The 23,769-nt window shown below is 42.2% G+C and overlaps 1 protein-coding gene across 2 annotated transcripts in view; it reads right to left on the reverse strand.

Moving 5' to 3' along the window:
- Nucleotides 1-1,988: 1,988 nt before the first annotated feature.
- Nucleotides 1,989-23,769, reverse strand: part of CRCP (CGRP receptor component) — a 52,690-nt gene continuing 30,909 nt past the window's right edge. For both annotated transcript variants that reach the window (XM_052655893.1, XM_052655901.1), the window contains exons 3-6: nt 21,823-21,921; nt 20,428-20,522; nt 9,363-9,420; nt 1,989-4,121 (exon numbers count right to left, since the gene is read on the reverse strand). In XM_052655893.1, the coding sequence (XP_052511853.1) occupies nt 3,972-4,121; nt 9,363-9,420; nt 20,428-20,522; nt 21,823-21,921 (402 nt within the window). In that variant the 3' untranslated portion in view covers nt 1,989-3,971. The remainder of the gene's footprint in view (nt 4,122-9,362; nt 9,421-20,427; nt 20,523-21,822; nt 21,922-23,769) is intronic.

A 23,769-nucleotide genomic window follows, 5' to 3' on the forward strand; every position in this document is an offset into this window, starting at 1 on the left:
TTTTCAAGAAATCACAGAAGACAGTAAAATGATTTGAATGAAAATGACAATATGGCAGATTAGCACAGAATTGATGCAGAATATGTAAGTTTCTGAAGCAGAGAACTGAAGCAAGTGAACAAAATATTAAAAAATCAAGAAAATACACATTAAAAAATCAAAGTATACATATCCTGATATAAAATCAAGAAAATCTGTAAAAACTTCCAGGAATGTGCTCAAATTGAGGAGAAAATATCTAACACTATATACGCACCATGTATCCATGTATCTAAGAACACTTAACCAACCAATAGCAAGACGCATTCTAGTAAATTCACCAGACTTTCAGGAGAGAAAAATCCTTTATGCATCGAGGGGGATGGAAAAAAGGCAAGTGGCTTATATGAGAAACAAAAGGAGGATACTGTCAGGCTTTTTAACACTAATGCTTGATGCCAGAAGAAAATAATAGAATAATTGAGTATCTTAAATCCAAAGGAAATAAAATGCTACTCAAAAGACTTTGTATCCAGCAAAACTGACTTTCCTATATAAAAAAGCACATACTATTATCAACATGCAACAGCTCAGGGAGGGCCTTTTGGAAAATGGCAGATATGAGCCCAAATCTTGAGTTAGAATTTGGGTACTGGAAGAAGGGCTAATATCCAGTATTAGCAGATGGCATAGTGTAAATAAAAGCATAGAGATGGGGAAACGAAGAATATTTTCAAGGATTGTTCTTTTTTTCACTAACTTACTCATCCTTCAAGTCTAAACATTACTTTCTCAGAGAACCTTCCCTGATCCTACCAGACTAGGTCAGGTTCTCTGTTGCCTGCTCTCTTAGCTCATTCTCGTTTCTAATTTGAACCACTGCTATAACAAAATAATGAATTGTGAAACTGGTCATTTACCATCTCCTCCCCTAGAACATAAAGCTTTCTGAAGGCAGGGACTCAGGATGACACAGTCACATCACAATCCCACTGCCCAGCCTGAAGCCCTGCGTCACAGTCACTCAAAAATGTGCTGAGTTAATGAATGGGTGGATCCACTTAGCTGGAATGGAGGGTTGTACACAAGACTACAAAAATTGGAAATTTTATTGGGAACCAGATTGTGAATGACCTAGAAAGCTACGGTTAAATGCTTAGACTTTTATTCTTCTTGCTTTTTAAATTTAAAAACAGTGATGATTTAGCAAAGAATATACTGGAGGATTAAGTCTCTCATCTCTCACTAGGGTATAAGCTCTTGAGAGCTGGTGTGCTCACAGAATGACTGATTAGGAAAACAATATCCATTATTTTATAAACAAGCCTTCAATAAATGGCAAGTTCTCTGAGGTGGTAGTGGGTACCTTTTAAGCAAAAAGAGGCAAGGCAATTACTGGGTTGGCCAAAGAGTTCATTCCATAATGTCTTGTGGAAGGACCCGAATGAATTTTTTGGCCAAGCCAATATTTCGCTAAACACTGTGAGTCGACTTCATCTTTCAAGGGCTCAGTAGCACTTTCTTAAAAGATCAACTTCTCTCAGTGCTGTGTCTCCCCAAGTGACTGGATTGGGTGTCTGTCTCTATGTTTTGGGACATAATTTAATTATGGGCTATACCTTCAATAACTTTCAGAGGCCAAGGACAACATGCAAATAAGCACAATTTTTTTTTTCTTTTTAAAGAATAAAACAGCCACCCAGTCAAAAACTGAAGCCACACAGCAGGATATAAAGTGAAAAGCAAAGTCTCACAGACTCCCAGCTCTCCTTCCCAGATGACCCTGGTTAAGTTTCTTCTGTAAATTTTTATTTCTAAAATGTTGTTATTAATGCAATAGGAATATTACACAGTCCATATTTCTTATGAAGGATCACTCTTCTAGATCCTGTTTGACTTAATCAGAGGCTAAATTCAGGTCCCAAATAAAAAAACTTAAAATTTTCTTAAAATCTAACACAAAACTTACATCTAAATAGATGCAAGAAAAAAAATTAATATGTATGCATTAGTTTTTAAGTCATTTCATTTTATTTTTTACTACCCATGGTAAAATAAACTCTTCTAAGATTTTTTAAAATAGTGTAAGTTGGTAGTCATCTGGAAACCATTTATTAACTAATTAAACCCTAAATCCATGAAGAAAAAGTATCAAATGCACTCAAGGTCAAAATGAAACAAGGACATAAGCACCTGTATGCCGTGACAAATCAACAGCTCCTGGTAAAATTCCTGATACTCAAGAGAGATTTAAAAATAAATGTCCTGTTAATTTCAATGTTGCCTGTAAGCAGATCTCAACTGATCCTTAGATGATAAGGTTAAGGTAAATATAACTGCCTACTGGGGGGGGGGAGGCTGAAATAACCTGGGACTTGTAAGCGGTGGGAAGTAATCCAATTAACAGAAGCATTGAAAATATGTGATCTTACAACAAAATGAGCACCAATTTGAAAAATGTCTATGGGCATTTTCTTCTCCAAATAGAGAGCAGACTGAATACAGGGTATTAATTTTTAACAATACTCCTAGGATCTAAGGCAACCATGTGTCTGGGGCTACTAAATTCTCCAAAGCCTAAATATTAACAAGTTCCTTGCATGGTAATTATTCTAATATTTTCAATTAAAAAAACTAACGCAACAGTTAACAAATTCAAACTCTTATTAATCAGCCTCTAGTTCTTCACACTCCATCCACAAAAAGAGCTATGTAATTGCACTGTCTTTATTTAGGGTTTCTTTTGTTTGGGGGAGGGGGTGGTGCCCCAGCTTGCAGCACGTGGGATCTTAGTCCTTACTACGGACGAAACCGACACCCCCTGCAATGAAAGCACTGAAGCTTAACCACTGGACTGCCAGAGAACTGCCCTTTCTCAAAGATGCAAACCATTGCCCCCTGTGCAAATAAGGCTCACCTGGCTGCAACAGGCTGTGCCTGTTGCAAGGCAGATAACTGAAGGTGTTCAGAAAGGCAGGTGACACGCGGTCATTCAGTCAGCTGCTGCTAAGTCGCTTCAGTCGTGTCCGACTCTGTGCGACCCCACAGACAGCAGCCCACCAAGCTCCTCCGTCCCTGGGATTCTCCAGGCAAGAACACTGGAGTGCCTCTTTTCAACCGCAGTGAGCTGGTGTCCTACCATTGAAGACTAACTAGTGAAACCGCTGAACAAAGCCCATGCCAGCAGAGGAAAGGGGCCTCCAGACCTGATGAAGAGTGGTCCAGCCCGTTCTTTTATTTAGTTATTTTTAAAATATTTATTTGGACACGGTAATATTTGATCTTCATTGTAGCATGCAGGAATCTTTTTTGTTTCCTTCTGAGTTGCAGCATGTGGGATCTAGTTCCCTGACCAGGGATGGAACCTGGGTCCCATACATTGGGAATGTGGAGTCTTAAGCCACTGGACCGCCAAGTTCCTAGGCCAATCTTTTCTTATGTCTATTGTTCTTAAGGAAAAGATTCCTCTACGGTGAGCCAAGCTCAGTGGCTCATTTTAACTTAGAGCAACTATTTGCTGCTTCACGAGTTTTCAGCCATCTAACAGGATTCTCCTAAGTCGGCTCTCATTCCAGCAGTGCTCTGCATCCCTGCTTGGGAAGCTCCAAGGGAAGCAGATGAAATTAATTAGGATACAGCCCATCAAAGCCAAGGCAAGCATTTTACCAGCTGTGTACAGAGACCTTCCCACAACCATGGCAAAGGCCACAGAAGAAATATTTTCACCACTAAGAGCTCCCCAGTCACTGTCCTTTTTGACTCTCTCCTCCTCTCTTCAGCTCTCTGCCCTGACAAGCTCAGCCAGTCCACCATGTTTGTTCTCACAGAGGCACAAGGATTTCTTTTAAGATTATTTTTGTGGTTTACCCAACTAGCCGGGAAATCAGGCCTGTTGGGATAGAAGGTAAAATCAAATAAACAATCCTCTGACTGTGTGGGAAACGGCTGCTGGGCCTTCAACTTGAGGAGACACTCGGGCCAGCTGTGCTCTTCTACGCGGGGTCCTCCTCGTCCATCGCCACGTCGTCGCTGGCACTCTGCTGCTGCTCAGCCTCTGGCCCCGTGGGGAGGATGCTTGTGACGGTGTGCAGCAGAGCCTCGATCTGCTCCTCTGTCAGCCGTTCCTCACTCTCCTCCACCATCTGCAGAAGCAAAGAAAACCCTCCAGGACTTACAAGGAGCCTCACAGACTGGGCCCACCCCCATCTTCCCCTCCCCATGTTGTTCCTGGTCTCGGCCCAGCCCCTCAGCACAGAGCTCAGGGTCTGGCTCCTGAGCTGCCCTGGGTCTCCAGGCCCTTTCCGCCGTAACTCCCCAGGAGGGAGAAGCCTGCTCAAATTCCAGGGTAAGCCGATGTGGCTGCTCCACACGAGTCAGTGAAAACAGCAAGCTGCAGGTTAGCATTTTTTCTTAAAGAGAAAGCAAACCCTAACAGTTCTCTACCGATCCACATACACACAAAAATACACTACATATACAAAGAAAACTCACCTGAGTAAAATGGCATTTTATATACACTTTAGCGTATCACAACCAGCACATCCGTTAACTTATGTACTGTATCAGCAGCTCAGTTGATGACTGCCCACTATGTGTCAAATGGTTTGTTTATTTTTTCTAATCCTTACTACTATCCCTACCGACAACAGCTCCTGGGCCTGGCACTGTGTCTTGCACTTCACACCCATTTTCTCTTTTAAACCACAAGCTCAGCAAAGGGCAGATCTAGAGTCCCAAGCCAGACCTGTCCATCCCTGACTCCTACAATCTAACACATGCCATGGGCCACTGTCATCTCCTGGGGATGCAGCACAGGAGCCTGAGGAGTGACGGCTGGGAAACAGCCTCCCACCGCCCCATCCAAGATCCACTTAGAGCCCCGTTTCGGAAATGGTCCTGGACATCTGAACGCACAGATGAGATCCACACTTTCAAGCCTAACCGCTAATCCTCAGTGTTAATAAACACAAACACAATGTCATCAACCATCCTGTAAAAGCATCATGCAAGCAGTCCAGGTATTTAACCACGCTCACTTGCAGGCATTATCATCTGTCAAAACAGCTTTCTCAACTAAAGGTGTCCAGGGTCCTGTCCTATGGCATTTCCCAGTAACAGTTTCTGAAATCTGGCAACTAAGACCAAAAGGAGTTCCAGAAAGAAATCCTGGCAGATTTAAGTACAGCATGATGACAAGCTAGGCTTACAATCCTCAGAGAGACTTCAGTCTGACTGCCTAGCTGCACAAACAACAGTGCAGAAGTTAAAGAAGCCAGGTGACATGCCCAAGATCAAAGTTCTGGCGAACCACTAGCCTCTTCATTCACCTCAGTCCAAAAATGTTTCCACAAGTAGAGAGTAACACTGGGTGTTCTAGAATAAAGATTCAGAGTGAGGAAAAAAAAAGATCCACAGTGACGCAATGGAGCTACTTCCCATTATGATGCAAAGTAAAACAACCACACTTTATAAAGATTCAAAGGCTCCATGTAACTTTTCTACTGAAAAAGAAAAAATCCTCAAAAGCCCACTTTTAAAATCAGCCATGTAAAATTACAGTCTGTAAAAGGAAATATTCTAACATGCACTGCCTCCAAAGAATGAAGGGGGAGAAAGGAGAGATACACCTGATTTGATAATTTAATCTTGAGGGAAAAATGACCTCCATTTGGGAGAACAATGTCTCCCAGCTTATGAATAACTGGCACACACAGTTGCTGATGAACCGTTTCCTGCTGCAGGTGAAGAATGTGAAAGAGACTGTTGTGAGACCAGTGACAACCTCCTATCATTATCAGCGCTCCTTCTCACAATCACTGCACCAGAGCTTCTCAAGGCCGCTGTACGTAAAGCAAGGACAATCAACAGATGAGTACAAGGAGGCTCAGCACCACAAGGAAAACTGATCTGATCTCACAGCAAGCAGGGCAAGGTCTCTTGAGACTTGGAATCCCAGCTCCTCCTAGAACTCCATGGCCTCCAGGAGGAGGTTTCTATCAACTCCTCTCTTGGAGACACTGGACGGTACACCAGAGTCCACTGACTTGAAACAGTTCAGTTATATGAGCTCTGAGGGGTCTTTTTAGAAAACCAAACAGGGAGGATTTCCACAGGCCACGTTCCTGCATCCAGTCTCTGGGTCTGACAGATCTGGTTTCAGTTAGGTGTGTTCTTGGCAATAGGGCTGACAAGCTTTACTAACTTTTGGCCAAATGTGCCAACAGCACATGCTTTTATTAGCAAACAACCCTCAGGAACAATTATAGTCAGGAAATTTTCTTTCCCAGTCACAGAAGAAAATATGAGCTGTATTAAGCAAGATGAAATATACACAAAAAAGAAACTTGCAGAAACAAAAAACTTACTAACCCCTCTTGGATCGCTAAAAAATAATAACACTACTCTTCAACTTTTCTCTCCAACACAGAAGTAACAGAGCTCAAATAAAGAAACGCAAAGCGGTGTCTCAACATTCCAAAATATCAAAGGGTTCAAGTTGTTCAGAATATAAGGGCAAATGAAACGTAAAAAAAAGTATTTGAGGGGAGTCAACATAAACAATAAATTTTTTATCATACGTGAAGATTATATTAGTTACCAGGGGCTGTCAGACTGGGCTGCTCTACTCCAAAAATGTTTCTCACTTAGTCTAAGTTGCCAAGCCTAACCTCCTACTCTGCTCAAAACAACTAAAAATCTAACAACAACAGGCACTTCTAGCTATTTGACCCAGAACAGTTCACTTTACCTCTATAAATTTCAATTTTCTCTACAGTAAAATTAAAGTAATGCCTATAATAAGGACCAAAAAAGGACATACATTTCAGTGTTTTATAAAGCAGGAAACTATATGATTCAAGCCTTTTTATTATCACTAAATTACAACAGGCACTGATGGTAGCGCCGATTAGGACCGTGGCCTGTGAGGTCCAGGAGTTCCCAGTTCTGTCGTCAGGCCAGAGGTACCCAACGGTCCCAAATGAAGACACAAAAGGGCATGGCAGAAGTCTCAGAGCTGGTGGCCTCCCCATCTCCTCACACACAGCAGGCAGTCAGCTGTGGAGCTGAGGATCACAACAAACCATGGCTGAAGGATTAACCAGGATAATTGAAAAAGAGAAGTTTTTTGGCCTCCAACACTGAATCCTAATGGATGCTGGATGTTGGGATTACTTCTGGACCTAGGGAAAACACACGGCTGTAAAGCTAACATGGGGAAATTCTCAAGTTCTCTGCACCTTCCTATCTAGGGAAAACCTCATTTCTTATCCCTTTCTGGTGAGAAGAGACACTGCTACACACCTTGGCAAATGACTTGCGACCCTTTATGGCCAGATTCCTGGCTGGGAAAAATCTGTCCCAAAAATGCTGGGAAACAACATAGACAGCTTTTAACAAGGTCTATCTACCTGCGGAAAGAAGAGGATAAACACAGTCTGAGGAGACGTCAGAGACCTTTCTCCTCACCATGCAGCAGCACAGGGCTTCTGAATCAGACAGACCACTCGGGCACTCACTAGCCGAGACTACGGTGAGGGCATTAAAGGTGATACACACAGTCTCTGGCACTGAGTCTGGCATAGAGCAGGCCATCTTAATAGCAGCTAATCCTACCAAGTACTGAGAGCCTTCTGCAGGCTCCAGGATGAGGTCACGCTAATCCTCCTCATCTCTTCTCTCCATCTGTCATTAAGCCATGAATAACATATGTTGCTGATTAAAGTTGGAGGAGACATGACATGTGATCTTTAACCCAGAGGGATGGGGATTATTTTCTTGCTGTTCTGTTTTTTTCTCTTTTCTAAGCTGAATTTCCCATATAGTTGAGAGCATCAGAAGAATTGAGGGTATTAGGAAAAAAAAAAAGTATCTCTATTTAGCCTGAAGACCAGTTCCCCCTAAAAGGCACCCTTTATGGAAGGAATTCTTCTAATTTAATTTTGGGTGCATTTTAAAGGGTAGAAACAAAATGCTGAGAGGACAATAAAACTTTTACTCAAAAAGTAAATATCCCAGGACTCAAAAATGGTTTGGTTTTGTTCTTTTTAAGCAACTCTTAAATATCAGAGGTATTTTCTTCCACATTTTTCTAAAGGAAATTTGACAAAGAGCTAAATACTTCTAAAAGTGACTTGTAAAACTGCTTTTTTTCATTTTATTAATTCTCCAGCCAAAGTTTTTTACTCGCAATTGAATGGCCTGCCTAATATTTAAGAGCTTAACAGTGGTCTCCGCCTGGGACACAGAAGGAAAGCGCACCACACAGAAGGACCGCAACGGCTCAGCCTGCAATCCTGGGCCACCTCACAGTCTCCTCACAGCACCTCTGCCGTCTGCTCTGGCTTGTGTGCGTGTGTGTGTGCGCGTGCGCCCTCAGTCACTCAGTGGCATCTCATTCTTTGAGACCCCATGGACTGTAGCCCGCCAGGCTCCTCTTTCCATGGGATTTTTCAGGCAAGAATACTGGAGTGGGTTGCCATTTCCTCCTTCAGGGTATCTTCCTGACCCAGGGATCAAACCCACATCTCTTGCGTCTCCTGCACTGGCAGGCAGCTTGACCACTGAGCCACCTGGGAAGCCCTACTCTGGCTTCCCCAATCCTAAAACTTAGTGCTGTGCTTGCAATTTAGACTCTCTAAGTATTGAGTTTCCACTGAATGGTTACATGCAAAGGGAAACTAGATGATCAAATGTGTGGTTTTAGAAAGCAAACTATGATTGTGGTATGGAAGACGGGCAGGCAGGGGCTGGACTGGAGGTAGGAAGACAGTGAGAGGACGACTGAAAGAGCTGAGCAGAGAAATAACGACAGGAATTACTGCGGTGCAGCAAGGGGAGAAGAAAGAGCAAGAGGCAGGAGAAGGGAGAGAAGCCAGCGCTGACCGACCAGGAGCTAAAGGGAAACGAATGACTTCCACGAGTCTAGCTTGGGACACTGGGCCAGGAGGGTGAGAGCGTGAGCCTGCGGTCAAGTGCACACATGCTCCATTCATCGAGAGAAGAAATACAGGAAGAGGAGGTCAAAAGTGTGTGGGGGGCGGGGGTGGCGAGGGGGGAGGATAAACTCCACCAGAGCCATGCCGAATCTAACCCTACAGAGAAGCAATGGCCAGAACGGCGCCGGACATGGAGGAGACAAAGAGCTGCCAAGTCAATCCCCAAGTCCTACAGAAGGAATGACACTTCTCCAGTCTTTCCTTTTCCCTAAGTCCACAGTAACTAGGATCAAATTGTTGAGGTTTCCTTTCACTTATAAAATGGATGCTCTAGCAGTCTTTTCAAGTAATGACAGTTTCTGGCTTGTCTGAGGTCAGCCTTTAGAACCCATTTTACATCTCAGACCCAGAAACTAACCCGTCCAAGTTCAACCCTCCTTCACTCACCAGCTGGATCTCAACAGCAGTCACAGGCCTGTGATTCAGCAGCTGAAGCTTTTCAGCTCTGTCAAAAGAAAAGTACAGAGCCTTCAAAACTCTTATACTCCTAAGGATTTTGAGTCTTCACCAAGCAGTTTAGAGAACACTTTGTCAGATAACACATGGAAGAACCACTTGGAACATGGCCCTCAGTTTCTTCAACTGTAAAATGAAAGAATGAGAATAGAAGAGCCCTCGATCAGTGACTCTTACTCAAGGGCACAAACACGGATTAGAATCCTAAAGGGTCCAGAGGCTTGGGTTATAAGAAATGTAACAGACAGTACAGCTGCAGTTTTAATAAATTATATCTGGGAAATCTTAATTCACATTACAGAAAGTAATGATTTACAAAATCATCTTGGTTGTTCATCACTTACAAATGGTTGAAAAATCCTTTTTGAGGTTAAGACTAAATGTTACTCAGACTTGACCTGTTATCTTAGTAAACAAAACCAAAGACTCCACAGAGGTTAATATGAGGTAGCATAAGACAAAGTTTTCTGCCCTCAAAGAGCTTATAATCCAGTTGGGAAAAGAAGACTAATAAAAGCAAATTTTAACAAAAGATTCACAATGAAGACACCAGTTATCTACCACAAGACAAAATATAGCTCATCGCTGCAGGGGTGGTTGAAATGCATGTACTCTCAAAGATGACAGAACTTGTGGGACGTAGGCTCAAGAGGGAGGGAGACGTGTATACCTATGGCTGATGCACGCTGATGTACTGCAGAAACCAACACAACATTGTAATTATCTGTTAACTAAAAATAATTTTTTTAAAAAAGGTAGGACTTGAAAAAAAGTGGCTTCAATGTTTGCCACCCCTGTGCAGGTGACAATTTCTATATTCCTCTCTCTGACTCTGGAGCTCTACAGCTTCCTCTTTTGAATTCAATTCAATAAACATATTCTGGAATAAAGTGATGAATAAGCCACAATTCCCAGAGCCAGGCATCTGGGGAAGCAGTAGTTACCCAGTTCTCCCTAAGCCTTGGTTTCATCATCTGTCAAACAGGAATGACTACAGTACTTACCTGTCTCATGAGAAGGTTACACAGGACAAAAATTTTACCATTTAGAGCGAGAGTGGCAACCACTTCTTGCTTACTTTCCATATGGCAAGCACATTTAACCCTCAGACTTGACGCTGAGACGGTAAAGAAATACTTTGTCCATGGCTACACAGCTAGTGAATGGCAGAGCTGAGACTCCGCTATCCAAGCTTATGTCCTGAACTATCTGCTTCTAAAAGTATTCAGTGTTCATAAAGATGGCTCACACAGTCATGTCCCCATAAACGACAGTCAGGATTAAGGCAGTGCAGTCAAGTTCTACCCCTCATTAAGCCCCCAAACATGTACTCTAGCCTTGAAGGAGGGCATGGCAGCCCACTCTAGTATTCTTGTCCAGAGAATCCCATGGACAGAGGATCCTGGTGGGCTACAGTCCCTGGGATTGCAAGAGTCGGACATGACAATGCTCTTTCCTTCTTTTTCAGAGAGGAGAAGACTCTTGCACTGGGCCCTTAAGGATTTTCTAGGCGAAAAGGATAAGAGGAATGGGCAGTAAGGGCAGGAACAGCACATCTAAACATCCAGAAGAACGAACATTCATGGAGTTTTAGGAAATGGCTGCAAGAGAGGCTGTGGGGCTTGAGGTTGAAAGAATCAGCTGGGACAAGACCACAAAGGGCCTGCACTACCAAGGTGTTACTCTAGAGACACTGGAGAGCAACCGAGGAAAGGAGGGGACTTGCTGGGCCTGGAGAGCCTGGGAAAATGGAGGCAGAGACACTGTATAACACTCCTGGATGACAGAAAACAAAGCTGTGTACTTAGGTGGCGGCGGCAACAGGAGGGATGGCAACCAGAGTCTTGACCTGCTCCTGGTTGCCCTCAGGTACAGTCAACAGGCCCTGACAACCGCCACGGCTGGGGATGTGGCAGGTGAAAGACAGGGGAGAGCTAAGGTTTACTGTCAGGTATTTAGCCTGTTTGGAAATACTGTATGAACTGAAATCTGAATTTGAGTTTGTGGTACTTTTGGACCCACAATGAAGAACTCACCCAACAGTTTCTCTAGTCTTAGTTTGAGTTTGGTTTAGAACTAGAGAAAAAGATCAGAGCCGGCTTTATTATGAAGGAGTACGCAAAACCAGGAGAGTGGATATCAGTCCAGAGGCCAGCTGCAGAGGAAATGAAGACCCACGGCAGACACCGTCAAGCACCTCTACTCACGGGGCTGGGAGAAGAGGCCGCAAAAGAGAAAGGCAAAATTCAGGACAGAGGGTATCATCAATAGTGTCAAACGCTGAAGAGAGGACAGTAGGTTGACGGCAGAGAAATCACTGGATTTGCCAAAACGGAGGGCACTGGCGGCCTGGCAGGTAGTTCACTATCGCGGAACGATAGTGAAGGCGACAACTGGCCCGTGAGGACTGGGGAGTAACGGTGGAGGAAGCTCCTTTTTCTTTGTAAAGCAATTGTCATCACTTTATCCAAATCTTCCAGTCTTTGGCCTACACTTTCGGATAAAAGCCCCACAAGACGTGCACCTCTGGTGCCGCTAGACATGCAGCGCAAGCTCCACAGCAGCCAAACACAACAGGGAGAGAGCGAAGCTTAGCGGAACTGAAGTTACAAGGCGAAGCAAAATCCAATTTTGGAAAACAAAAATTAAAAGATTAAGGATCCCAAAATATTCTTAGCCCTAATGAGCTTTTACTGGACTCAAGTCATTTTGGAGGGAGGCATTCACAATATGACCCCATTAACCCAGCTTAGGAATTCTTGGGAGCCATGAGCAGCCGCACCAGGCACTCCAACAATAAATGGTAATCAGTTTGCGATTTGAAAACTCTAAAAATTTGGCTCTAAATTAATTGCGCTCTAAAGTCACCAGGCTTTTGAAAGGCACCCTCCGTGTTGCCCTCATATTTTAAACTGTTTTCAGTATGGTTTATGTTGATATGCTTTGATACCAGACAAAGGTCAGTTTTTCTGGCACCAAAGCAAATCTGGGTTTGGTTCAGGTATATGGAGAGTCTCTGAAGAGGGTCCAAAGGCACTCTCCACATCTGTCTAAGGAGATCCAAAGTAGAAGTAGTGGAGTCGGTGCTCAGGGCACGGAGCGGGTCTCAGAGGATCCTTGTGAAAGACTAGGTAAAAGATGACAAAGGGAACTTCCCTGGCAGTCCAGTGGTTAAAAACCTGCCCAGTCAACGAGGGGTACACAGGTTCAAGCCCTGGTCTAGAAAGAGTCCATGTGACACAGGGCAACTAAGCCTGTGCTCTGCGAAATGAGAAGCCCAAGCACCTAGAGCGGAACCCCACTCACCACAACTAGAGACAGCCCGTGTGCAGCAACGAAGACCCCATGAAGCCAGGAATAAATAAGTTTCAAGAAATGACAAGCGGGAGAAGTGCAAGGAGAGAAGGAAATGGGTCTGACTGCTTTCTGTCCTGCACCATAGAGTCAATGGAGACTGCTGGGAGGGAACATTAGACTCGGGTGAAGGGTGGGATTAGAGCAAAGGGTGGAAAGGAAAAGGCAGACAACCAGTATGTTTCATTCATAACAAGCAACATAAATAAAAATAAATCAAAGACTTACAGGAGATTAAGGATTAATCAGAAAAATCTGGTGACTTTAATTAGAAGATCGAAGTCCTCTGCAAACCTAATGTCATGTGTTACTACTAAAAGCCAAGACCAGTATGGTACAGTATTACTCCAGAGGAACTAAAGGAAGATCCAGAGGGCTGCTTCAGCCACATTCATTTTATGAACAAGTACCTCCTTCACATCTACCTTCAGGGAGGTACTGCCACCACAACATACACGGTTCCTTATTCAGTTTGAAAAGTGACTTAAAGTTTGGGCCCCAGAAAGATACCCCAACAACACGTGTCTAAACTACAACTGCAAGTTAACATGACAAAAGAAGTTATAAGAAGCTATGTGATGTCTTTGCTGGCACAGAGGTGGCCTTGGTTCCTCACCAGATGGTGGAACCACCCTCTGAGCCACCCATGGAGAAACTTCCATTCTGCTGAATTACAAGAACCCAGGCTCCCTTCAGGACTGCAAGCTGAGCAGCACGGGGTGGACTCTCTGGCAGTGGAGGAGGAACGTTGCCAGCAGTAGCCTCAGTATCGAATCTGGCACCTGAATGATACTCTCCTCTCACCGGCACTAAGCCATGGGACTATGGAACCTAAAGGGCCAACAGTCACAGACTAGGCCACAGACAGATACCACGAGGTGCCAGGAAAAGCAGCGGACACAGCGGGGACTGTGCAGCCCCTGGTGCATAAAGGTCAGAGGACAGACCTCGCAGCAGGCAGGTCAGGCAGTCAGACCAACCAAGCAAGTTCTCTGCTGTGCACCCCAGGAGCTGAGCCCAGCTGAAGTCACAGGACCACATGTACTGCAGGCTCCATTTTGGGGGATGGGGGTTCCAAACATTCCCCCCCTGACTTCAGAGGCTCATTTTTATCATCTCTACTTTCTCTCCTTCATTTAATTCACTGCACTTTAGCTCCTGCCCCAAATGATCACCAGAACTGTTCTCATTTAGGGGCCCAGAGTGCTCCACACTGATCACTCTGGAGGGCTTCTCTGCCCTGTCCTTCCCTGTCTCTACGGTAGCCAACACTGCTGGTCACTCCCTCCTTAAAACTATCTGCCCTTGCAGCTTCCACACACCATTCTTCCCTGATTCACCTATCTTTCTATTCCCTCATCTCTTTACAAGTGGAAGGTTTCCTCTTCCACTTGCCTCTGTGGCATTCCCGTGGTGCCATCTTTCATCTTTACTGAGTTCTTCATCCAAACCTCACAATCTCATCTGCCATTACAGGTTAGAACAAAGAAATTCATGTCTTCATGTAGTGAGCTGATCTCCAGACCTCTGTAACCAACTGCCACCTAAACACCCCAGACAAACCTCAAACTCAACCTATCCCAAAGCAATCTGACTACCTTTCCCAATAAACCAGTTCCTCTCTCCGTACTTCTCATCTTGGTGAAGAGCCAAATACACAGGCCAGAATCATCCCCAACTCTTCCCTCTCACCCACTGCCCATATTAAGACACCAAGAATTACTGAATCTATTTCTTTCAAGGTATCTGTCCCCAGCCCCCACCCTCACCATTTCTACAGCCACTTCAATTCTCGGCTAAAGGGCAAAGGCCTCTGTCCTCAAGTGTCTGCCACTTTTTCAGTCTACCTTCATTCTTACAAACAAAGTACCCTTTAAAAGATAAAAATCTGGTCATCTCATTATCCTGCTTCTAATCTTCCCACTGTCCGCACACAGTTTTTAAACTTTCTTAGTTCAACCTTCAGAACCCACTGACATCTCCTGTTTGTCAGTCTCTCTAGGTTCAAATGCCTTCATGTCCCCTAAGCACTCATATTCCAATTAAAAGAAACTGCAAATATTACACAGGAGGTACTTCCTGATTACAGGCTCCAGCATATCATGTTCCCTCTGCTTAGAAAGCACGTGCTCACTTCTATCTGGCTATTACCTTATATGAAAACCCAGTGTCACCTCCCACAGGCAAAATGATACACTCGAATTCTGACACTTCAGTGTCTCTCTGCTATGTCCCAACTGCCACAGCACTTACATTGTAGCTATTCATCTTTGTATCCCTACTAAGACAAACCTAGCATGAGACAAACATGAGTTGAAAAACAAAGAGCTAGAGTAGCAATGACTTGCAGGAGACGTTCCAGAGAGAGACAACTGTTCACACAGCGGGGAGACAAGGGGCGAGATTCCAGGCTCTCTAAGCAGAGTAACCACATTCCAGATGTTAGTGAAACCTGCACCCATCTATCTACCCTGAGCTTTGCTGCCTCCAGATTACTCCTGGACTTTGACACCTAAAGTCAAATAAAACATGGTTCCTATCAAACTCTCAAGAACTTCAGCAGTGGAGGTTTTTAAGCAAATTAATGGAGCCCCAGTTTGTAGTACTAGAACCAGGTCACTAAGGGGCTATTATCTTGAATCTCCTCTTCCTGAAAAAAGGATAAGAGAAAAACTCTAGCAGGGGATATTCAGAAAAAAGAATTAAAGAGCATTTCAGCAGTTTCTGTTACACACGTGATTCCTGTCTTAAAATGCACTGGCTAGCACAAGTGATCCAGGTCTTGATAGCATGTGGCAAGCAGCCCCCTGAGTCATAAGGCACTGAGGCCAGATGAATTCCAATGGGCTGTAGATAGTTTGCCTGCTTCCAGAGGAGCCAGACCCAGCTACAGTGAAAGGAGCCTGCAGCCCCCTCTACTGGTTGTTTTCAGAACAACACTGCCTGGAGCTTTTGCAAGGGTATCTGTTAGAGCCCTGGCATGTTCATGTGTCTCAGGAAACAACCTTTAATGAAGGCAATGGCACCCCATTCCAGTATTCTTGCCTGGAAAATCCCATGGATGGAGGAGCCTGGTGGGCTGCAGTCCATGGGGTCGCTAAGAGTTGGACACCACTGAGCGACTTCACTTTCACTTTTCACTTTTATGCATTGGAGAAGGAAATGGCAACCCACTCCAGTGTTCTTGTCTGGAGAATCCCAGGGACAGGGGAGCCTGGTGGGCTGTTGTCTATGGGGTCGCACAGAGTCGGACACGACTGAAGCGACTTAGCAGCAGCAGCAGGCTCTAAAGGGTCAAGAAAGAGTTTACAAATCCGGTGTTCATTCCCCCTTCACCTTTTTTCTTTTCCCCTAAAGCTCATATGTGGGGAAAATCAGAGAGAGACTGTGCATGCCTAGGGAAAGGCGCACACTCAGAAAAGACCTGAGAAGACCTTGAGTTCATACCTCAAGCTGATTCTCAGCACAGAAACAACCCACTACAGTACAAAAATAGTAAACAATAAACAAAAGTCAGAAAGCCTAAGGAAAAGGAAGAAAATCTGATTTTGAGCTATGATTTTATTAGATCAAGTATCCAGTTTTCAACAAAGAACTCACAAGGTAAACAAAGAAACAGTTAAGTATAGCTCATGCAAATACATAAACAAATTAACAGTCTCTGAAAAAAACCCGATAGAAAGTCTACTAGACAAAGGCTTTAAAACAACCGTCTCAAAAATAAATAAAACATTAAAGATGCTCCAAGAATTAAAAGATGTGGAGAAAGTCAAGAAAACAATGCATAAACAAATGGAAATATCAATAAAGAGACAGAAAGAAACAAAGAGAAATTCTGGAGCTGCAAAGCACAGTGACTAACATGAAAATGACTAGAGGGACTCAAAGGCAGATCTGAACAGGCCAAACAAAGAGTCAGTGAACTTGAACAGAAAAAAGGATTAAAGAGAAGTGAATAAAGCCTGGAACACCACGTGATGAACCAACATACACATTTTGAAAGTCCCAAAAGGGACCATGTGACCATCAAGAGCCGAACAGTTAAAGAAGGCACACACACACACACACACACACACACACACACTATGGAATATTACTCAGCCATAAAAAAGAATGAAATACCATTTGCAACAACATGAATGGACCTAGAGATTATCACACTAAGTAAGTCAAAGACAAATATATCACATGTGGAATCTTCAAAAAAAAAAAGGCCCCAAATAAACTTATTTACAAAACAGTAAAAGACTCAGACACAGAAGACAAACTTATGATTACCAAAGGAAGGGAGGGGTAAATTAGGAATTTGGGATTAAGAGATACACATTCACTATATATAAAACAAATAAACAACAAGGACCTCTTATACAGCACAGAGATCAATATTCAATATCTTGCAATAACCTATAATGAAAAAGAATCTAAAAAGAACATATATACATATATATATGGATAACTCAATCAATATGCTGTACACCTAAAAGTTACACAACACTGTACATCAACTATACTTCAGTTTAAAACTTAGTCTTTAAAAAACAACAACAATAAAAACAAAGCCTTGGGAATATGTAGAAAAATTATCAGAGTTCTAACAGTTGTGTCTTTGGAGTTCTGGAATGAAAGGAGGAAGAGACTGGGACAGAAAAAAATGTTTAAAGAAATAATGGCCCAAAACTTCACAAACCAGAGTAAGAAATAAAAATTTACATAACCAAGAAGTTCAGCAAAGATAAACTTTAAAAAAAAATCATAAATCATTCAAAGACCAAATATAAAGAAAAGTATTGAAAGCAGTCACAGGACTTCTTTTTTAAACTAACATCTTTCAAGAGCTGAAAGAAAAGATCACTCAATCCCATGAAACTATCCTTCCAAAATGAAAGAATATATATAACACTCCCATTTGAACCAAAACTAAGAAAATTGCAGCCAGCAGGCCTGTTCTAAAAGAAGTGCTAGTAGAAGTTCTTTAGGCTGAAGTAAATGCTAAAAAGTAAACATGAATGGGAATGAATGATGAAAAGAAATAGTAAAATTCTAAGTAAATATAAAAGACTATTTTTGTCCTCTTAACGTTCTTTAAAATATGTACTGGTTCGGCCAAAAAGTTCGCTCAGGGTCTCCCATAACATCTTACGAAAAACTGGAACTAACTTTCTGGCCTACCCAATAGTGCTGGAGAGGATGTGAAGAAATAAGAACCCTTACATTGCCTGTGGGAATGTAAAATGGAGCAGCCACTAGGGAAAACAGTATGGTAGTTTCTCAAAAAAGGAAAAATAACAATTATCCTAAGATCTAGCAATTTGGCTTCTGGGTATACACTCAAAAGAACTGAATGCTGAATCTCCAAGAGGTATTTGTACACTTGTGTTCACAGCAGTACCATTATGCATCTCAGCCAAAAGGCAGACACCACCCAAATATATACACTAATGGATAAATGAATAAACAAAATGTCATACATACGTAAGATGGAATAGTAAGCAGCCTTCAAAAGGAAGGAAAACCTGACACACACTACAACATTAATAAGCCCTGAAGACTTTATAAATGAAACAACCAGTCACAAAAGAACAAATACTGTGTAATTCTCCTATGAAGTACTTAAAGTAGCCAAAGTCAGAGATACAAAGCAGACTGGTGGTTACCAGAGCGAGAAGGGAGGATGAGGAGTCACTGTTTAATGGGTATACAGGTTTAGTTTTGCATGATGAAAAACTATCCTTTGGATGGATGGCAGAGATGATTGTACAACTGACTCTATCTAATGCCACTAAACTGCACACTTACAAATGGTTAAAAATAGGGCTTCCCTGGTGGTCCAGTGGTTAAGAATCCACCTGCTGATGCAGAGGACATGGGTTTGATCCATGGAGCAGAAAGATCCCACATGTCTCAGGGCAACTAAGCACGTGCGCCACGATTACTGAGCCCATGCACCTAGAGCAACAAGAGAAGCCGCCGCAATGAGAAGCCCACACCCCACAACTAGAAAGCAGGCCCTGCTCACTGCAACTCTAAAAAGCCTGTGCACAGCAACAAAGACCCCGCATGGCCAAAAATAAACAAACAAATGTTTTTCAAAAACTGGTTAAAATAAAAATACCACAATATTAAAAAAAATTCAGATTTTGTAAAAAGACACATACTGTATGATTCTATTTATACGAGGTATTGCTGCTGCTACTGCTAAGTCGCTTCAGTCGTGTCTGACTCTGTGCGATCCCAGAGACAGCAGCACACTAGGCTCCCCCGTCCCTGGGATTCTCCAGGAAAGAACACTGGAGTGGGTTGCCATTTCCTTCTCCAATGCATGAAAGTGAAAGTGAAGTTGCTCAGTCGTGTCCTTCCAGGCTCCTCCATCCATGGGATTTTCCAAGCAAGAGTACTGGAGTGGGGTGCCACTGCCTTCTCCAAGAGTAGTCATTCATACAAACAGAATGGTGGTGTCAGGGGCTAGGTTAAGTAGGAAATGGGGAGTTGTTTAATTGGTATAGTTTGTTTTACAAGATTAAAAAGTTCTGGATGTTGGCTGTACAACACTGTGAATACTAAATATAAATGAACTTTAGACTTAAAAGTGGTTGAAATGGTACATTTTATGTTACGCTTATCACAAAAGTAAAACTATACATAAACATACATAAATACATATAGGCACACATTTGAAAAAATTTGTCTTCATAGAGAAGAGAAGCAAGGGAGAAGGGCACTAGTTTCCTGACAACGCACCAGCTGTGTGCCTGAAACAATACCCAATGTTTCCTCCAAAAGAAAATTTCTGATTCTTCTGAATGAATGACAAATGCCTTTTTGGGATTTATCAGCTGTGTTATTAATTCTAAAAGACTGCTGCTGCTAAGTCACTTCAGTTGTGTCCGACTCTGTGCGACCCCAGAGACGGCAGCCCACTAGGCTCCCCCATCCCTGGGATTCTCCAGGCAAGAACACTGGAGTGGGTTGCCATTTCCTTCTCCAATGCATGAAAGTGAAAAGTGAAAGTGAAGTCGCTCAATGGTGTCCAACCCTCAGCAACCCCATGGATTGCAGCCCACCAGGCTCCTCTGTCCATGGGATTTTCCAGGCAAGAGTACTGGACTGGGGTGCCATTGCCTTCTCCTAATTCTAAAAGACCAGGGCTAGTTTTTTCTCATGGAAACTCTTGCTCTAATTCTTAATGATCCTTTTAATTTCTACAAAATTAACTTATTCAGGAAAGTCATCAAGAAAGTCACTGGGCACAAGAAGAGCAGACAGAATCTTATCAAGCCACTTTTGCCCCACAAACACAGATGTCAAATGACTTAATTCACCAACTTGATCAAAAGCTCGTAATTTGTAAATCCCATTTTTCAACCAATTTAGTCTAAATGTTGAGAAGAGGTTAAGGGACAGATTTGGGGGAGATTTTTTTGAGATTAAAAAGCCCACTGTGTTCTATTTCTGGCTCTAAAAAGATCCCAGGGTGTAAGTCTCAGTTGTCTCATATGCAATCCTAGGATCCTAATGTAAAAGCGTATTGATTATAATTCAAAACCCAACTAAATATAAATACACCGTTGCAAAGGATGACTTTTGCAAGCTATCATTTTCATTATGTGTCAGTCTTTTCCCACTTAAGATTATTTTTACTTACTTGGTCAACTTGTGGCTTTTCATTGCTGTCAGAAATTCTCTCACAATCTCAGGACTCTGGTGCCTGCATGGTGTTTTTGATATGTATTTTAATGTCTACGGAAAAAAAGGAAAAAGCAAGCATAAGACAAAGAGCTCTGAATGAACCACAGACGTTAAAGAGATGAACTATATAAAGTAAAAGAACATGACTGATAAGTGATTCTAGGACTCTAAACACATAATTAAATGAACAAAATCAGATGGGAAGGAATGGTGACAAAAGTGTTAAATCCCTTATTTTCCTTAAAAGAGATTATGATGACTTAAGCCAAGTTTTTAATGTCTTTGAAAAGATAAATTAAAAGATAGTTAAATCCAAATCTTCGTAAGACAAAATGAAAACTGAAAGCAAATAAATAACAAGAAAAAATAAATTACAATGACAGATACAAAATCAAACATGTAACAGTTTAAATGCTCTTTTTTAAGAACAAAGCATAGAATGGGAGAGAATGCAGCAAACTATCAACTAGATATGAAGATTACAAATTCCTTTTCATAACTTTCTTTATACATTTTGGTGCTTTCTAAGTTTTCTACCATAAAAAAGTATCACTTATACTGTAATAAAGAATTTGTCTTTGCCAAAACAGATGATCTGGCCTTTGCCCTCTGCTTCCAGGAGGTAGTCTTCATACGCTTGGAGCGTTACACCTAATAGGAGTTATGTTTGTCTGGGAGCCTGACGTCCTACCAGATAGTCTTAATAAGACTGAGAGCAGGGGCTTTGGGTCATGCAGTATCAACCGACCTGGAGGCTGACATGAACTACACAGACGATCAATCATTCAATCATGCCTAGGTAATGGAGTCCCAATAAAAACTAGACACCAAAACTTGGTGGAGCTTCCTTGGTTGAAAATGTTCTGAGTGTGTTAACACACACTGACTTCGAGAGAAGCATGTTCTAACTCCACATTAGAGAACAATGGAAGCTCTGCCTATGATATTTCTCCTGGCACCTGCCCCAACTGCTTCATCCCTAGGCCAATTTTAATCTGTATTTTTTTCCTTGTGATAACCTGTAATTGTGAATATAATGGCTTTCAGCAAGTTCTATGAGTACTTTCAGTGAATTATTGAATCTGAGGGTTCTCTTGGGGCGCTCTGACTTGCAATTGGTATTAGAAGTGAGGCAGGGTTTTGATTATTCCCTCCTCTAAATTTTGCAGTTGGCCAACACTTGCAATTGCCCAAACTCTTTCCACTTCTTTAAACAGAATAAAAACTGAGTTACAGTAAAACTACTCAAATCAGATAATGGATAGTCATGATTCGGTGTCCAGTCAGCAGCAAGATAAACCAACCCCTTTCAATAGTAGTTTGGATAGACCCTCTGGAAACCTAGACTTACTTCATATGTGATAGTATTCAAGTTCTGTTGCCCAGAACTGTGTTTATTCTTTCCACTTTCTTTACGCTGCTCTTTCAAATCAGTTAGTAACTGGAACACCTAGGAAGAGATATACAAAAAATTTTCATAAATAAATTTGAAAAATGTATCTATTCCAAGGTCAGTGATCTTGAAAGATAAATAGAACATCTCTTTCTTCTCATAAACCCTCCCCCAAACTCTTGCATTAGAGCAAATGAATCCGGAAAGGATTTGACTTTTTAAAGACTTTTAAAGACTCTTTTATCTAAGTCAAACAGTATAAATTCATTGGTTTACATAAACTATTTCAAGTGTTTCCTATCAATATAAACCATAAAACTCTAAACAAAGTGGGTATAGTGGGAATGTACCTCAACACAGTAAAGGCCATACATGACAAGCCCAGAGCTAACATTGTACACAACAGTGCAAAGCTAAAAGCTTCTCCTCTAAGATCAGGAATAAGACAAGGATGCCCACTCTTGCCTCTTTTATTCAACTTAGTACTGGAAGACCTAGACATGGCAATCAGTCAAGATAAGAAATAAAAAGACATCCAAAGGGATGTAAAGAAGTAAAACTGTCACTATTTGCACATTCCATGGTTTTATTTACAGAAACTCCTAAAGACGCCACAAAAAAACTGTTAGAACTAAGAAACGAATACAGTAAAGTTGCAAGATATAATGCCAACATACAGAAATCTGTTGTGTTTCTATAATTTAAAAGAAAACACAATTCTAATCATTATAATTGCAACAAAAAAGACCTAGGAAAAAATTTAACCAATAAGGCAAAAGACCTGTCCAGTGGAAACTATAAGACACTGATGAAAGAAAAAGTCGAGACACAAGTAAATGCTCAAGGATTGGAAGAATATTGTTAACGTGTTTGTACTACCCAAAGCAAACCAGATTCAGTGTAATTCCTATCAAAATTGCAATTGCACATTTCACAGATAGAACAACCCTAAAACTTGTATGGACCACAAAAGACAGAGCGTGGTCCACTGGAGAAGGGAATGGCAAACCACTTCAGTATTCTTGCCTTGAGAACCCCATGAACAGTATGAAAAGGCAAAATGATAGGATACCAAAAGAGGAACTCCCCAGGTCAGTAGGTACCCCATATGCTACTAGAGATCAGTGGAGAAATAACTCCAGAAAGAATGAAGGGATGGAGCCAAAGCAAAAACAATACCCAGCTGTGGATGTGACTGGTGATAGAAGCAAGGTCCGATGCTGTAAAGAGCAATATTGCACAGGAACCTGGAATGTCAGGTCCCTGAATCCAGGCAAATTGGAAGTGGTCAAACAAGAGATGGCAAGGGTGAACGTCGACATTCTAGGAATCAGCGAACTAAAATGGACTGGAATGGGTGAATTTAACTCAGATGACCATTATATCTTACTACTGCGGGCAGGAATCCCTCAGAAGAAATGGAGTAGCCATCATGGTCAACAAAAGAGTCCGAAATGCAGTACTTGGATGCAATCTCAAAAACGACAGCATGATCTCTGTTCGTCTCCAAGGCAAACTATTCAATACCACAGTTATCCAAGTCTATGCCCCAACCAGTAACGCTGAAGAAGCTGAAGCTGAACGGTTTTATGAAGACCTACAAGACCTTTTTGAACTAACACCCAAAGAAGATGTCCTTTTCATTATAGGGGATTGGAATGCTAAAGTAGGAAGTCAAGAAACACCTGGAGTAACAGGCAAATTTGGCCTTGGAATGCCGAATGAAGCAGGGCAAAGACTGATAGAGTTTTGCCAAGAAAATGCACTGGTCATAGCAAACACCCTCTTCCAACAACACAAGAGAAGACTCTACACGTGGATATCACCAGATGGTCAACACCGAAATCAGACTGATTATATTCTTTGCAGCCAAAGATGGAGAAGCTCTATACAGTCAACAAAAAC

The sequence above is a fragment of the Budorcas taxicolor genome, chromosome 2, assembly GCF_023091745.1.
Source record: "Budorcas taxicolor isolate Tak-1 chromosome 2, Takin1.1, whole genome shotgun sequence".
Classification (NCBI taxonomy): Eukaryota; Metazoa; Chordata; class Mammalia; order Artiodactyla; family Bovidae; genus Budorcas; species Budorcas taxicolor.